The 15,705-nt window shown below is 51.3% G+C and overlaps 4 protein-coding genes across 4 annotated transcripts; all 4 read right to left on the reverse strand.

Moving 5' to 3' along the window:
• Window positions 1-254: 254 nt before the first annotated feature.
• Window positions 255-2,187, reverse strand: AFUA_6G02000 (nucleobase cation symporter-1 family protein; the record flags this gene model as incomplete). Its single annotated transcript, XM_077804926.1, has 2 exons — window positions 1,180-2,187; window positions 255-1,130 (listed from the first exon to the last, which is right to left on the reverse strand). Exons 1-2 carry the CDS (start codon window positions 2,002-2,004, stop codon window positions 255-257), a joined length of 1,701 nt encoding a protein of 566 aa, XP_077661062.1. The 5' UTR covers window positions 2,005-2,187.
• Window positions 2,188-2,886: 699 nt separating this feature from the next.
• AFUA_6G02010 (uncharacterized protein) lies at window positions 2,887-5,040 on the reverse strand (the record flags this gene model as incomplete). The annotated part of the gene is made up of 2 exons (XM_742783.1): window positions 2,887-3,823; window positions 4,850-5,040. 2 exons carry the CDS (start codon window positions 5,038-5,040, stop codon window positions 2,887-2,889), a joined length of 1,128 nt encoding a protein of 375 aa, XP_747876.1.
• Window positions 5,041-7,402: 2,362 nt separating this feature from the next.
• On the reverse strand, window positions 7,403-9,574 carry AFUA_6G02020 (putative G1/S-specific cyclin Pcl5; the record flags this gene model as incomplete). The annotated part of the gene is made up of 2 exons (XM_742782.1): window positions 7,403-9,075; window positions 9,139-9,574. 2 exons carry the CDS (start codon window positions 9,572-9,574, stop codon window positions 7,403-7,405), a joined length of 2,109 nt encoding a protein of 702 aa, XP_747875.1.
• A 4,246-nt stretch (window positions 9,575-13,820) lies between these two features.
• AFUA_6G02030 (putative aminotransferase) lies at window positions 13,821-15,336 on the reverse strand (the record flags this gene model as incomplete). The annotated part of the gene is made up of 5 exons (XM_742781.1): window positions 13,821-14,411; window positions 14,467-14,544; window positions 14,598-14,948; window positions 14,971-15,059; window positions 15,255-15,336. The coding sequence occupies 5 exons, from the start codon at window positions 15,334-15,336 to the stop codon at window positions 13,821-13,823; spliced, it is 1,191 nt and encodes a 396-aa protein (XP_747874.1).
• Between the last annotated feature and the right edge of the window lie 369 nt (window positions 15,337-15,705).

Raw genomic sequence — 15,705 nt, forward strand, 5'->3', positions numbered from 1 at the left:
TCGGTTGGATCGTCCGAAGCCGCTACAATCTACTTCGATGATCACTTTCAAGCCGGTGGACAGTACGGTCATTAATACCAATGACACTATCAGACTGGACCAGTGTCTCCAGATAGGACACGCGTCAGAACAGAGCGCGCAGTCGGATACGATTGAATACTACTCCTTCGGTGGCCTACAGCGAACTGAAGATCAGGATCAAGGAACACATCATGTCAGGCCAGTTACTACATAGATCAGCGAATGGAACTACATCAGATTCGTTTCTCTAATATCCCGTTCTTCACACCGAGCATCTTCTCTTCCCGACCCAAGCCCTCCCCCAAAACCTCCTCCGAACCCGCATCAACCCCCTCCACCGTGCCCCTGCTGTCGTAAATCTCATCCGCCAGCACAGCCCGCTCAATCAAGCTCTCGCGCGCCGGGAACCAAACCGACAGACCCACATACACGATACTCGTCGCCACGAACCCTAACAGCCACCCAAACTGGTACGGATGGATCCCGACCCCAACATCAATGCTACTGTTCACAGACGCGATCAAACCCGGTAGATTCGGCGCAACGCCAACCAGGAACGCGACGAGGGCGCGCCAGTTCGTCCCCCACGAGGAATACCGATACGTCGGGTTCGACGGCTGATACAGCGCCAGGGTATCGTACTTCCGCCGCTTGACAAGCCAAAAGTCCCAGAGCATGATTGCGCCGACGGGGCCGAGGAAGATAGCGTACGCGGACATGAAGTTCAGGAAGCTTCCCGCGGACGCGAGGATCTTCCAGGGGACGAGACACCACGACAGGATTGCGCAGATGATCTGCCCGCGGCGCAGGTTGATGTATTGCGGTGCGAGCGCGGTCAGGTCGTTGGCGGCGGAGATGGAGTTGGCGGAGATGTTGACGCCTAGGGAGGCGAGGGCGAAGGAGAAGGCGGCGAAGAAGCGGCAGGCGCGGCTGGTCCAATGACTGATCAGCACGATCGGGTCCCAGGGGATCTCGCCGCCGTAGCGCGACTGGCCGGCGGATGAGGCGGCGATGCCGATGAAGGTGATGAAGGTGAAGACGATGGGGAGCATGGGGATGTAGAGGAGCTGCCATTTAGGGCTGACGCGGGAGTATCGAGAGAAGTCGGACTTTGTCGGTCAGCATATTGGTGTTACCTCTGAGAAATGCATCACATACCTGGTTCACGCTGAGCGTGGCATAGTTCCCCAGTACGGACGTCATATTCGCCAGGAACAGCCAGCTATACTTGGACCCGGAAACCGTGGGCTTCTGGTCAAAGATCGCTCCGCCGCCCTCGGCCACGAACGCCCAGACGAGAATCGCCAGCCACGCAATGGGCACGATGATGGATTTGGCGACAAACAACCACCGCACTTTGTTTGGATGAATACACAGGAACGGGAACTGCACAAGAAAGAAGATTAGGTATCCCACCATCCCGGCAGTCGTGATGCCCTGGGCCTCGGGGATGTCATTCTTCAACGTCAGGAAACTCGGCCAGATGGCGCCGATCATGCACCGGACGGCATTTCCCCCGTTGACATTCTGTATGGCAAACCAGAAAACCGCCAGGATCACCCGAGAAATGATGGCGACGTAGGAGCCCCAGAAGCCCCAGCTCGCGCGGGCGATGACGGGAAACGGGATGTGGTAGATGGCCCCCACGGCACCATTGGCGGCAATGACGAAGGAAATGATAAAGAATGAGATGGCCACGATGGCGAGGGACTCGCGCCAGCTCAGCCCGACCGCAATGATGCTACTAGCGAACTGCCATGTTGCGGCGTTGAAGGCGTCGGAGATCCAGTACGCTATGGTCGGAGTCAGCAATGCAAGGCCCAGAAATTGGATCGGTGATATCTCACCGACAAAACTCAATGGACCCCATTTTCGACGGTGATGAGGGACGGGATCGAGATCGAGGTTGGTCCAGCGGGCATTTCCCTCTGCGAAAGCCGACTTGGGCTGGGTGATGCGCAGACGGGGTCGTGAGAATATCATCGTAGGGCGATGGAGTATTACTGTAAGAACAAGGAATCTCAAGAAGAGACCATGTGGAGCAAAGATAAATTATGAAGAACAGAAAAGAGAAATAGTAATTATGTTTGCATGCAGATGGCTTTATCAAGGGAGGGATGATGCAACGTCGAAAGTACTCTGCGTCACCATCCATACACCCTCAGTAGATATACCCTGCCGCTGTCTATCAGGTAAACAACGCCAATGTCATCGAGACACTATTCCCCAGGTTTTTGCACAGAGACGCCTGCCTATATATCTATCCCAACCACTACGGCCATGACTTACTCCCCAAGATAAGCCAACTCGCACTGCTGATAAGCCAGCTGAATCCCTGTAGGCCAAGTGCACCGTCGACTTATTAGTCCACCATCTCATTGGCGAAATTCTCCTTCAGTGTAACGCTATCAAAGGTCTGATAAGAATCCTGTCTGATCTCTAAAGAGAACCTTGTGTGGCGATTCGTGCAGATCGTTTCCCCCCACCCCCTGATTCATAAGTAGTAGAAGCCATCAGTCCGCAGTGTTGATGGTAGGATAATCGGGCTGATGATCAGGTTGTCGTTGTCTTCTTTAGAAGAGGATTAGGCCTTCGAAGAGAGTTTCAAAAAAGGTAATAAGGGGATCATTTAACTCGAGTACCTCGTGCCAGGCTAACTCACCAAAGAATGGCTCAGGGTTGAAAGGATCGAATTGCTGAGCGCTACCGGGCATACGAAAAGAGGAAACAATAATGGCCAGCCATTGACCTGATACTAGTGTCGTCAACGGTATAAACTGTTCATCTTAATCTCCGATCTTTCTATTCTTGTCCACTAGCACTGGCCGCTTCACACTGCATATTGAGTTACGTAGATATCACGGATTACTCCTTCTCCCCAGGAAGTCTCACATCTTCCCATCCCCTCCCATCACCGACACCAGGCAAACTACGCACACGCCGGATCCCCTTCCACTCAGTGACATTCATCCACCCAATCTGCTGCAAGCCCCCAAATCCGCCGATCCAATAGACTTGCTCCACTACCATCTTCGCCCAGTAGCTCGAGTGCGGCGCCCCAGGCTTTCCCGGCAACCAGGCACTCGCATCCGGATGCACGCTCAGATAACACTCCTCCAGCGCGGCCTCTATATCCCTGTGCAGAGGCGTATCAAACGGCTCCACGTACCCAATCAGCGTGACGCGCGGGAGACCTGCTTCGCTCGGAGGAAACCCCGGCGCGACGGGCTCGGTCTGGTTCAAGTGATCCCACCAGTCGATGGCGAGGCTGACGTTTGAGCCGGCGGCGGTGTTGCGAAAGGTTGTTGAGATGTGGAGGGCGAGGAAGGTCGGGTCGCCGTTGCCACCGTTGCTGACGTCTGCGGGGAGGTATTCGTCGCAATCGGCGATGTACTCTGGGAGGCTAATTGGGAGGCCGGCCACAGAGGGGGGCGCGTGGGAATTGCCGGGGAGCGGGTCAGGAAAGATGGTCGAGACGGTGCCAGTTGTTGACAGGGCTAGGAGACGACGAGCCATAAGTGTTGAGGTGAACCAAGATGGTGCTCGCATTGTCTCGCTTTCGCCGATATGGATGACAGCACTGTTTTGGGCGTCGTCTTCTGCGGATATTGACGAAACAGACTGGTCTTGATATGAATCGCTCAGAAGCACCTGGTTGACGGCATTGTCTTGCGGGAAAGCCGATGGAATAGCGGTCGCTTGCAGGACATGACCGGCAAGAAAAGCAAGTGCGGAGAAAAGGGTGGCACGACCCATGTTTTCGAGAGAAACAACCCGAGCGGACTGGCTGGTTGGCGAGATGCTATGAAAGTAGTCAGACTGAGGAGATGCGGAGATGTAGAGATGTGGATGAAAGCAACCGTGGAAGGGAAGAAACCGCCCTTTTAATAGCCCTGGTGGTGTCAGTAACATACGATTTTGTGCAGATGACCCAACGTGGGAGGCGTGTGAGGGGAAGAAGGAGCGACAGCCAACCAGCCATCTAATCTTATCTGATGGAGCTAGGCTAGTCCTGAGGCCTGAGGCCGTTAGGCTCCACCTCAGCCTCGGGTACACGACAAGGCCTAGATAGCATTCATGTCTACCTCTGTAGCCTCAAGCCTGCATGAAGTAGCAGGAAACACGACGCAGTATAGGCCAGATAGCAAACCTGCATCTAAATGGTCATTTTATTCACGACCATTCCACTAAGGGAGTATGCCTCTTCAATTTCACTGATCTAGTAGTGCTCTAGAAAAGTACTATGGTGACCGTCACCATTCACAGTACTACCTTCTCTCTTTTCGTTCTCTGTTCATATGATCTTCTTCGCATTCATTCCTGGTCAACGTACACGTTGGATGGAAAGTCTGCTGGCATCAAATCTGAGCTCCCTTCAGGCGTTAGCGGACTGACCTTATGCTCCCGATCCAGCGAAGGAGACAGGTAAGGTCGATCATTTGATTACTTTTATACACGTCACATCTAATGGGCCCCAGCTAGTTGTGTGGAATAGGGCGGCGCAATGCTTTCATGGATTCCATGTGGGTAAAACCCCTTCATCGCCAGTCCAACATCCAATTTGCATCTTTAGGGTCTCTCTAGTCAATCCCTTCTGAGGGGTGTCCCTTCAACCCGCGGGCCCGACAAGGGAAGATCCAATTCAATACGCAGACTTGGAGCATATGGTGACGGATCCTAAGGCTTAAAGAACAGAGCTACTGGGGACTTGAGCTGGGTCCAAAGACCAGATCGTGGGGAGTTTTTCTCCACTAGGAATCGCCAACTAAAAGCCACCAGTGGGCCGTTCACGAAAATGGCCAACGGTGGTGCTAGAGGTCGGAGTCACCAGTCCTTCTGACTTCGTACCGTTGTGGAGCCCACGGTCTCCACCTGCACGGTCAATGCAGTCGTGTCGTCCTGCTGGAGCCCTCTCTTATTCTTACAACGGTCATTCAAGCTCCCAGGCGGGTACTCTGCCTCGGACAGCGGGTCTCTCAGAAGGCGTGGACGCTCTTCCAAGGAAAGTCCATCAGCCATCTCACAATGGATCAAGTGCAACAACATCGTCGAGGCGCGCCGCAATTAACGCCCAGCTTCATGACCTGCTCGAAACCTTTGTTGCCGGCGGCAACCCGCCCTGCGGCTACGGGAGACACGATCGAGTGTGGGGATAAGTCGGATGGCAACGATGCGAAGGCTAAGTTTATCCAGCGGCATGCGGAGGAGTCAAATATATGGACGGCCTCGGACAAAAATGGAAGCTGGACAAGGTCGACCACTTCTGGAAAACTCCGCAACAGCGGCGCATGGCAGTGATAATTTTTGACGCCTGCAACCATACATCAAGGTACAAGAATTCAGATAGATATAGACGACATCACGGAGCACGGCCTACGGCGCCAGACACCCAGCGTGACTCTGTCCAGCAGTTAGAGAATCAACTCGACCCCACCGGCCAGGAATCTCCTACAGACTACGCGAAGCCATGCGACCAAAGGATGAGATACAGAAGAAGCTGTGCGAAGAGCGTGAAGAGAAAGAGCATTTAGCTGCGGCAACGGAGTACTCCGTCTGGTTTTTTTCTGCCTGAAAACCTTCAGATAGTTGAAGTCGATCTAGCTCAGACTAAAGCCCTCCCCCCGCGATTGAGCACGGCAAATTCCTTTCACGCGAACATTCCTCTAATCTCAAAGGAGGGATGAAAGATCACATCCCGATCGTCAGGAGAAATAATCCCAATCCCCAAACTAAATTTGTCGGATTGCTACAACGGCGTTCGCGCTAAGAGGTACCTCCTCGACTTATTGTCAAACGGACAAAGCTATCAGGAGCTCCCGTCTTGGGGGACTGCTGGGCTCTTCGTCCGAGAAAGGAATGGTATGTCAACACTGCAACAAAGCGAGGTCTGTCAAGATGTTCGCTTAATGTTCCACATGGCCACTACCTGGCCTTGTGCACAATATATTCCCGCGTCCTCCCACTCCCAAACAGCCGGTGCCTTTGGATCCAACGACGGGATCTTCCGAGCCAGCACTGTTACCAGGTCATAATGGGATTGAGTTCGGCAGTCCAGGTGGCTTAAGTTCACTCACTGCTCATCCACTATCTGTCTATAGCGAGATGACGCATGGCTAACGCGACCACTGGTCCAGCCATGTCCGTGCCTGATGCCTGACGTGCTTGAAGAAGTTTTCAAAAGAACGGAGGAGGATATCAAGGTCAGCATTGGGCCAGTGCCACAGTGGCTTTTAGCGCTCGGTTGGATAGGTGAACCAGTGAATCACAGCTGTTGTATATTTTGATCTCAAATCAATTTAAGCCTGACTTCATTCTTTGCTCTCCAAAGCATCAACTCGTAGCCATGGTTCGTTTGAGAGGTGCCCAGGTAAACCCAATGCCTTCCGATTTCACCCGTTGACTCATTGCTGCCTCAGGCCGCAATCTGCATTGACTCACCGGTCAAGCCTCACATCCAGAGACCAACGTTTCAGCTGGCTACAAGATACGATGAGTCACTGGGTGGCACCAGGAACGGCTGATCCTTGAATGTTCCGAGATTGGGCAGTCGCCTCTCGCCGAAGAGATCAGGTCACGCGTGACAAAGTCTGTCAAGAATTATAAAGTACTTCGGTGATTACATTGTGATTGGCTATCCTGGGGACGTCCAGTGCATCGCTGGATGTTGCTGACGGCTAACAAACATAGGGAGCTTGCAAGAACCCCGGGTGAGTAAGCAGGACAAAGCCGTCACTTATGATAGATAGATATGCATTCCTTGCCTTGCCAGGAAGCTGGACCATTCCCAACTGCCGCTCCATCCAACAAAATAACAGAAAGCGAGGACAAAAAGATATAGATAAACCATGACAACACCCTTCCCATCCCGCCACACTCCGTTCGTGTAAGAAGACCGACAATAGATGCAGAGAAATGTAGGGATAAATGATAAGAAAGATGGACTAAGCGGTAGATCCCAGGGACAAGAACCCACCCTGGCATACATCGTACATCAGTAGATCGGCTGGTAACAAAGCCACCATAAAAAAAAAGGAGGGTCGAAGACGTAGAGTTCAACGCAGACAACCGTCTCAAAGCTCCCAGCAACCGCAGGGTATATACACATGACAAGTCAGAAATCGTTTTCTCCAAATGCAGAAAAGAAAAACTCGAGATAAAGTTCGCTTCACCAAAGAACTTTTCCCACCAGTTGCCTGCGTTGTTCACCTCTGCGCCGTCGGAGAAGCCTGAAAAGAACGTCACTCGATCGACGAGATCATATATGGAATAAAAGAGAGATGTGATGGACTAAGCCACACGCTAAAAAGCCACTTTTCCTTTCAACAGAAAAGAAAAAGACAAAAAGGAAAGAGCCTAGCAGCTGAGTGTTTCATCGACAGAGCTAGCCCAAGTACTCCGATCGCACACTCGGGTTCAGCGCGATCTTCCTCGCTTCACTGCCACAGCAAGCACGCTTCATGCCAGCTGGTCCAGACAGAGGAGCGCTAACAGCCAGGAGACTGAGTTGAGCAGCGGAAAGAGACTGAGAATGTTTCGGATAAGAACGAGTATCGCTCATGGAACAATCCGAAGCCTTGCCCTCGTTCCGCGCATTGGGGTTCATCAGGTGGCGGACATGGTTTTGCCACAGAATATCCTCGGAGCCTGTGCGGCCACGTTTCCGGCATTGCCGCTGAGTAGTCGTTCCTTGCTCGAACGTCTGTGCAGAGCGGGAAATAGCCCCCGACAGTTCACAAAGGCTTTGAGCTGCCTCATGATCAACAGGGGTGCCCAGCGAGATATTGGATAGATCTGGGACCTGGCCCGCTGCGCCCAAGTAGGTCTCAGGCGAGCTGTAGATCTCACCAAGCGGGCCCTCATCGATAGGAGACGCGATGGCCAAAGCCTTCCGACCTTCCTTGAGTGAGTTGCTGGTGCATCGATGCGTTGCCTTCATGGCCAAGCGAGGCTTGGTAGAGGCGCTAGTGCCCAGGATGGAGACAGGGCCCGACCCGGAAGAGCAAGATGACAAACTCGACGACGACAGCGTGGAGACATCGGAAATCATCGATTCAGGCGATGACGCCGAAGACGTCGAGCGAGCCAGAGACGATCTGCGAACCACGGTCGGGTATCCATCAAACGTGTTAGCCTTTTGGCAAAACGCAAGCGACGGGCGTAGATCGAGAGTCGACCGCGCCATGCACACATTTTGCACTTGTGACATAGCAGCGCAGATGGAAGCCCGGCGGGCACAGAAGGTGCTACCACTCGCAGCAGGAGCGGTAGCAACGACCGTCTGAGGCGTCAACTGAGGTGTTGGCAGCATAGGTGGTCGTGGCATGGATGGAAGAGACGATGCTCCAGCAGACACGGGCGAGTACCGCTGATACGCCGATCCCTGATTGAAGATGGATGACGGGCTGGGGTGCTCACCCGTCGACGGGGAACGAGGAGAAGGTGAGCCCGACACAAGGCCAGATTCAAATCCTACCATAGAAGAGGGTGTGGAAAGCTCTACGTCCACTGTGTCCAGTTCAGGAGTGAGCTTGGGGATGACCGTTCGCCAGCACTGGCCTTCTCCAGTAAAAGGCCCACCAGCTCCCGGGGTGTACTTCAGAACGATGTCCGTCCAACGCTGAAAGGTGGCTTCTGTAACATGTAGTCTCCAACCAATCGCTTCAAGAAACATCAACTCGTTCTGATTGATTTCCACGGTATTCAGGCCGGAGATTTTGCTCCACGCACGGGCAGAGTAGTTGCGGTCCTGAAGGTACTTTGATGCAAGAATCAACGCGGCAAGAAACATGCGACGGCCACATTGCATGGCACGGCAGACCGGCTTGCTCCGGGGTGGTTGCTCCTGTTCCGCATTGTAGCGAGGCACGTGCTCCTTGATCTTGATCAAATAATACAGGGCAACCTGCAGAGTGCTGTAGCTGGTGCGCGACCGACGGAGAGTCTCCTGAATGAAAGTACGGAGGGGTAAAACACCTTTGCAGCCTGTGGTAGAGTCGCTGCGAGATGCCACTGCTGACAAGGGCCAGATTATCTCCACAATCTGCGAGGCGGTGTCTTCGTAGGGCAAGAGCATTTAGCTTTCGAAGAGATGGGATTTAAGAGGAAACGTTCACTCACCGACGAGATTGTCAACAAAATTGACCTTCCGATCCGACTGTCGCAAGAGGCAAGGCGGAGGTCGGGCACAAGTGACGCCGTTGGACTGAGCCATGCAGCTGTTGGTGCGCCGAGGATGCCTCCGCAACTCGGGCGCGACCGCCGCATCGGTAGCTTTGGGCAACACACCCCTCACACCGCCACGCGAGCTAGTTGCCGAAGTCAAGATTCGTCCAGCCACCTGGTGTTCGCCCTCATTTTCCCAGATGACATCCACCGGGTTCGTGGAAGTCGACGAGATGGAACTCTGATTGGACACACAATCCAGGGAAAAGACGGAAGAAGATGAGGAAGATGCCGAGGAGGAGACCGAGGAAGCATAAGGATGCGCATAGGGCGCTTTGTACTGAATGCTCGGGTTTGAGTCCCTCAAACCCAAGACGTCCATCCCTGTCATATTCGAGACAGTCAAAACCGTACAACCTACCCACCACTATCCGAAATCAGAAGTAGTTTTGGTTGGTTATACAATCCTCCAAACCGAATATTATAGATAGGAGATGGGCGATTTTGAACCGTGATATGTCAAAAAACCGTTGCGCAAATAACCGTTAACGAGGTACCAGTGAGACAGATACCGTCTTTTTGTTCACAGGCGACGGCGTGCCTTAGTTAGGAGAGATCGCCAGCTTGTCAAGGAAAAGGTGGCGACGAGGGAGGGGGCGAGGTTACGAAGTCAAAGAAGGTATGGACGTCGAAGATAGTAGGAATCGAAAGAGGTTAAAGGTGTAACTGTGTCGGGATGGATGGAGGGTATTCAACGTCCACGAGTCCGATCACCGTTCGTAGAGTCCGGAGTAGATCAAAAGCCGAGATCACGTTTGAAAAGTATGCGTAGGCCGCGGTATACCGACATAAGCTTATTTCAAAAGTGATAAGTAGTGTATAGGTCTGTTGTTTAAGCAAACATGACAGTCTTGTCGGAGGCTTGAAGATCTGGGGCTGAGGAGTCTGCAAAGCTGGTGATCGGAACAGAAGAGATCGAGTAAACAGGGTACATCTTGATAATCAAAGGGATATGAAAGAGGTTATATAAAGGTGCCGATAGAACGGCGAACTGACCAACAAGCAGGCAGTACCAGTGGAGGACTGATGCTTGTCCAGGCAGTCAGCTGTTTATCGGGTGGCTAAAAAGCACGGAGGGTTCGGCGGGATGAGTCGTGAGGCTCGACTAGGCTGAGGCGACAAGAGAATAGTCAGCAACCCGATCGTAAGTCAGGAGAGGATCTCTTGATTTCTGAATCAAAATAGTGCGATCCAGAGTATGACTCTTTCCTCCCAAGTAAAATCCAGCAGGCGGGAACCGGAGGAACGCTGCCTGATGACTACCTATTCTTGTGGAGGGCGGAGCAGGTACTAAGAGTAGGCAGAGCAGTGACTAACTAACCTGGGGGGCGGCCAGTCCAAGGGAAAAAGATGAATCGGGTGAAAGACAGGGAAATGCGGCGACTTCCAATACACGGTTTAGATGAGGCCGTGGGACAAGAAAAGGAAGATATTGGAAGGAAGATGGAGGGGGGGGGGGGGAAATAATATCGAATGGTGAAAAGGAATCAGAGGATTTTGGTTACTCACCTCTGCCTGTACCTGTGGCAAGATACTCAGGTGGCGGAATTTCGGGGGTGGAGGGAGTCAAAGAGCAGATGCAGGGACCGCGCTTCTTCTTTTTTGCCAACGAAGGCGAAAAGCGAGAAAGGAGCGGAGAGTACTGATACAAACAATAAAAAAGATGGGTAACAGAAGAATAGCTCAAAAGGAGCAGAACAGCAGAACTCTTACAGAAGGAGGAAGGGCGTCTTCACTCCGTCTTGCGAGAGTAGTAGTCAGTAGGAGCAGACAGACAGAAAGCGGGCGACTTGACAGTTGTTAAGGTAATCAGGGCGCGATCGGGACTGGGCTGGACGGATGCGGATGGATGTATGACTCCTCAGCCAGCTTCCGAGATAGGGGATGCTCTGTGGTATTTGGTCCACCGTTACGGAGAATAGGAGATACTCGACAAATCTACTGTTATATATTCTAATTTGCTCTGGTATCTTTTGATATATCTTAATGAAGTTGAGAATTTAATGTGTTCTATACTCTGGAATAGATGAATACTCTTGGATCTACCTAAGATACGACTAGTTCCCTCACAAGGCACTCAAAGTTCACTCGGCGCTTCTTCAAGGTAGCGTCCAGCTTGTACTCCGTACCTCTCTATAATTATATAAATAGATAAAAGATGTTCACTTTCAACACCTTGGATCACCTAAAATCATATTTCTTCTATGGAAGACCAGCAGCGATAGATGATCATCTAGATACTTACTCTGTAGGGGTATCTAGTCCAAACAGTGGATCTATACGGAGTAATGACTATCCTTATGACCATTATAATGAACATGATTATGAACTTATGATTTCAACTACCGCTAGTCTATGAACGTTTGCTGGCAAGGGTGTCGTCAGAAAATCATGAATATCACGATATCGGCTAGGTGAATGACAGGATTCGAAAGAGTTCCTCCACGTTTCTTAGCTATGCTACATTAAGGCGAAATGAATCATCACTATAGGCCCCATGGGATAAACCTCGCTGCTAACTAAACCTGGTGTGCCACAAACTGCATGACTGGCTGCTCTTGACGGGCCGGCCAGTACGGACTCAGGAGTGAGGGTAATGAAGACTCCTATCCGGGTTGATTCCGCAGCTCCTTCACAACGGACCCAAAGTTATTGGTGGTCAGCCAACCAACCACCTGGGCTGTATTTGCTCCCCAGCCCACGCCACCTTTCAGAATCTGGTGCTGCTCCCAAAGGCAGTGACACATCCTGCATAGGTCCATGGCTTGTCTCTCGGGAAAAAAATAACGACGTAGAAGGCAAGAGATGATACTTCTTTTGTCACCCTTTTCGTCTTAAGCCACGATGACCATGAGCACTCCTGCCTTTCTACTCTTGCCTCTCTGCGGATGGGATATTGTATGCTTGTTGGATTTGATCGACAACAGAGTAGAATGGAGCAGAGATAACATGACAACTGTACTTGTGGAACCATCATGGATCGAAACTCTAGGCAGCAGAAAACCACCAGTGGTGCACAAAAATCCTCCTCTCCACCATCATGAGTAATGAATATTATGACCTTTGACGCGCTTAAAGGATCGATCACCTGAGCTGACAACCGCAATATTATCTGCTTCGAAACAGGCAGCTCATCTCTGCCTGTTGTTCTATCCTCGATTACTCGACTATCGCGAAGTGAGCGCCACAGAGTGGATAAGTCACGGGGGAGGTACATGAGTAGTGCAAGAGGCTCTTGTCCCACAACAACTGACACAGCAGTTTAAAATTAATTGTTGATAGAAATCTGGCTAAACATTTCACCACCCTATCATGCAGATCCAAAACAATGTCCGGAGTACCCATCAAACTAAAAATCCTCCGCGCGATCTCCAGTCCCAGATTAATACTTAGACTACCAGATATGTCATGCTGCGCAAGGCTGAGCATAATAGTGATAGGGCTTCAATCAATTCAGTAATAATAATAATAGCATCTCCTTGATCCTCAACCCACCTCGTAAATCTCAAAATAGCAAAGTAGTCTAGCGATCAAGCGCTGTGCCTCAATCTGGTGCGTCATGACTCATACCATCATGGTCGTCTTCGCCACCATGTCCCACACCCTATCCCCAGTATGGCTTAGCGCCGTCTCCGAAAACAGAGCCCATCATAAGAGGGGGCTGGAAGCCTGAGGCAGACCCAATCTCTCAGGAGCATTTTCGGGCGACAAATTCATTGTGCTTCTATTGGTCGGTGGGAACGGGCGTACCTGCCAGGAGCGGTTAGACTACGTTTTTTTGAGTTGGTCTCCTGTTTACGGAGTAGATAGCGAGACTGCGCGAGGTTCACTCCAACAGCCTGGACGAAACAATGAGGATGGAGAATGACTCTGGGGTACCCAGTGCGGATCTTGCTACTAAATTTGAATATTACATAGCTCAAGCTCCTCAGTAAATGTATCATAAACAGGTAAATCAACTTCAGAAGGGAGATAGCTTAATAAACCCCCCACATTTCACAAAGGTCTGCACGACGTAGTCTTCGATACAAGAATATATATTCACAGTCAAGTCCACCACGCCAGATATCTGTGTATAAGAACAACGAAGTCCCGAAGCGAGAACCCCCAAAGCCTGGATCTATCCAGTAGCCGACAAGAAACCTAAACTGACGGCCGAAATTCGGTCGATCAGATGGCCAAGATATGTTCGAGGGGAAGTACAGTAGGGTACAGCACTGATTGGGACTCATGCATAGAGATGCATGCACGTGTATGTACTTATTGATTGTTACTCCAGGTGAGAACCTAGAATGAAAGGTCGTACTTTAGGCACACAGCTTCATTGGACCAACTGTCATGCAGCTTGACACCTCTTGTTCGACCAGAATGCTACAGTCCACAAAATACCAGGAGCAAGGAATTCGACATCTGTTGAGTTTGATCGTCGTCAATCTACGCGGACATGGAAGGTACACGGGAGCCATAATTCTATTGTCCACTATGCAGCATGTGAACAGACCATAAACGTTCATATGCTGTATTGAAATTATTACTCGACTATGATCTAGCGTACACCAGAGCGCCAATGATTTCTTTCAAGCTCTCGACCAGGAGGGTAATTTCTTCCTCTGATGTCCGTCAGCAACCCTCCCCCGCAGACTCCCAGGTGCAGACTCACCAGTATTGTAATGCAACATGCTGATCCGTACCACGCCATCTTCGACATCCTCCAAACCCACAACATCGTTCAACAGTCGGTGGCTGTACATATGTCCATGGCGAAAACAAAACTGCGTCCGCCGCTCCACTTCTTCGACAACCTTTTGGCTCTTGATGCCTTGCACCGTGAAACTGATCACCGGGACGCGAAGCACTTTGCTTGACGAAGGTTCTCCATAGATCGTAATCTGATCCTGGCTTCTGAGATAGTTCAGCAATATTGCCTGTAGTTTCTCTTCATGAGAGGCGATCGTGTCCCATGTAGCTGCGGGATTGGGTCCAAGGAATTCAAGCACCGCAGGAATACTCTGTGTCGCTTCGTAGCTCGCGGATGCTAGATTGAGCTTCAGGTCCAGCGTGTCTGTGCCTTTGAAGAAATGGCCAAGGCTGTTGATCTGATCATGAATCCGGGATGAGGCGTATAGTTCAGCAATGTGCGGCCCGTAGACTTTGTACCATGAGAACGCCTGGTGGAAAGGATTGAGCACTCCTCTTCTGGAGCTGCCTTCATCTACAACTTACATAAATATCGACATCTAGATCCTTCACATCTACCTGACGATGCGGCGCAAGCGCAACCCCATCCACGCAGAGGAGAGCCTAACGATAGAAGCATATCAGCAATGGCAAGAAGAAGCCACCAGAGAACTCACACGTGGATACTGATGAACGAGCTTCGCAATCTCCTTGACCTTCGTGATTGTCCCTGTGATATTCGAAGCATGTGGGCAAGCAACGAGCCTCGTCTTCTCCGAGAGCAATTGGCCCAGCTCATCCAGGTCACAAACAGGGTTTCTGGTATCCGATGCCGACCACCACTTCACCTGCAAGCCCAGTCGTTCAGCGATCCGAACCCAGGGGGCCGTATTGGCTTCGTGGTTCAGCTTTGAGAGCACCAGCTCATCGCCGGGTTCGAACTTGAGCGCGGTCGAAAGGTTGTGCAAGAGCTGAGTTGTTGATATACCCAAGCAGATCTGAGGTAATGGGGTCAGAGCAAGCCGGAGCTACCAGGGTCAGAGAACACACCTCATCAGGACTCGCATTGACAAACTTCGCCGCCGCCTCGTAACCCTTAGAAAATGCAGTGGTGGCTGCCCGAGATATGCCATACGTCGCTCCCAATTGAACATTGGTGGTAGAGAGGTAGGATGTAATCCTTCCCTGGACATCAGACCGGCTTCAAGTGAGATTCCAAATGACTCACGATTCGATCACAGTGTCCAAAACCTGACTGCCTCCTGTCAACGGCATCTGATCAGCGACTCGCTCGCGATGCAGTGCTCACAAGACAAGATTGCGTCAAAACAAACCTGCATTGTCGAGGAACACCTGCTCTGCATTCAAAGCGGGAAAACGAGTCCTAGCCTGGGCAATGTTAAATTCCGAAGCCATCTCTGCTACTTCTGAAGGCCGATTGATAGACCAACCCGGATACAAGCAGAATCAGATCCAGTCATCGTTAATAAGCTGGCGAAACTCCGCCGGTAGCTTCTTCGAGAGGGGTAACACCCCGCCGCATACCCGATGGCACCAAATGATCAGATCATAATAAGTCCTTAGCGCAGTACTTCCGTAGCACCTAGTCCATTCAATGCAAGATCATCATTCTTCGACAAAAAGTCCCAAATATGCAAGTAAAATGCATTGCTTCCAACGGGGGTATAGTTATGCAACAAAACAAGAGCCCAGGAATCACTCGCAGCGAACCAACGAACTGCAAGAAACACCGGCAATGAAATTATAACCGACCGTGTAAGACAA

Source organism: Aspergillus fumigatus, chromosome 6 (assembly GCF_000002655.1).
Source record: "Aspergillus fumigatus Af293 chromosome 6, whole genome shotgun sequence".
Classification (NCBI taxonomy): Eukaryota; Fungi; Ascomycota; class Eurotiomycetes; order Eurotiales; family Aspergillaceae; genus Aspergillus; species Aspergillus fumigatus.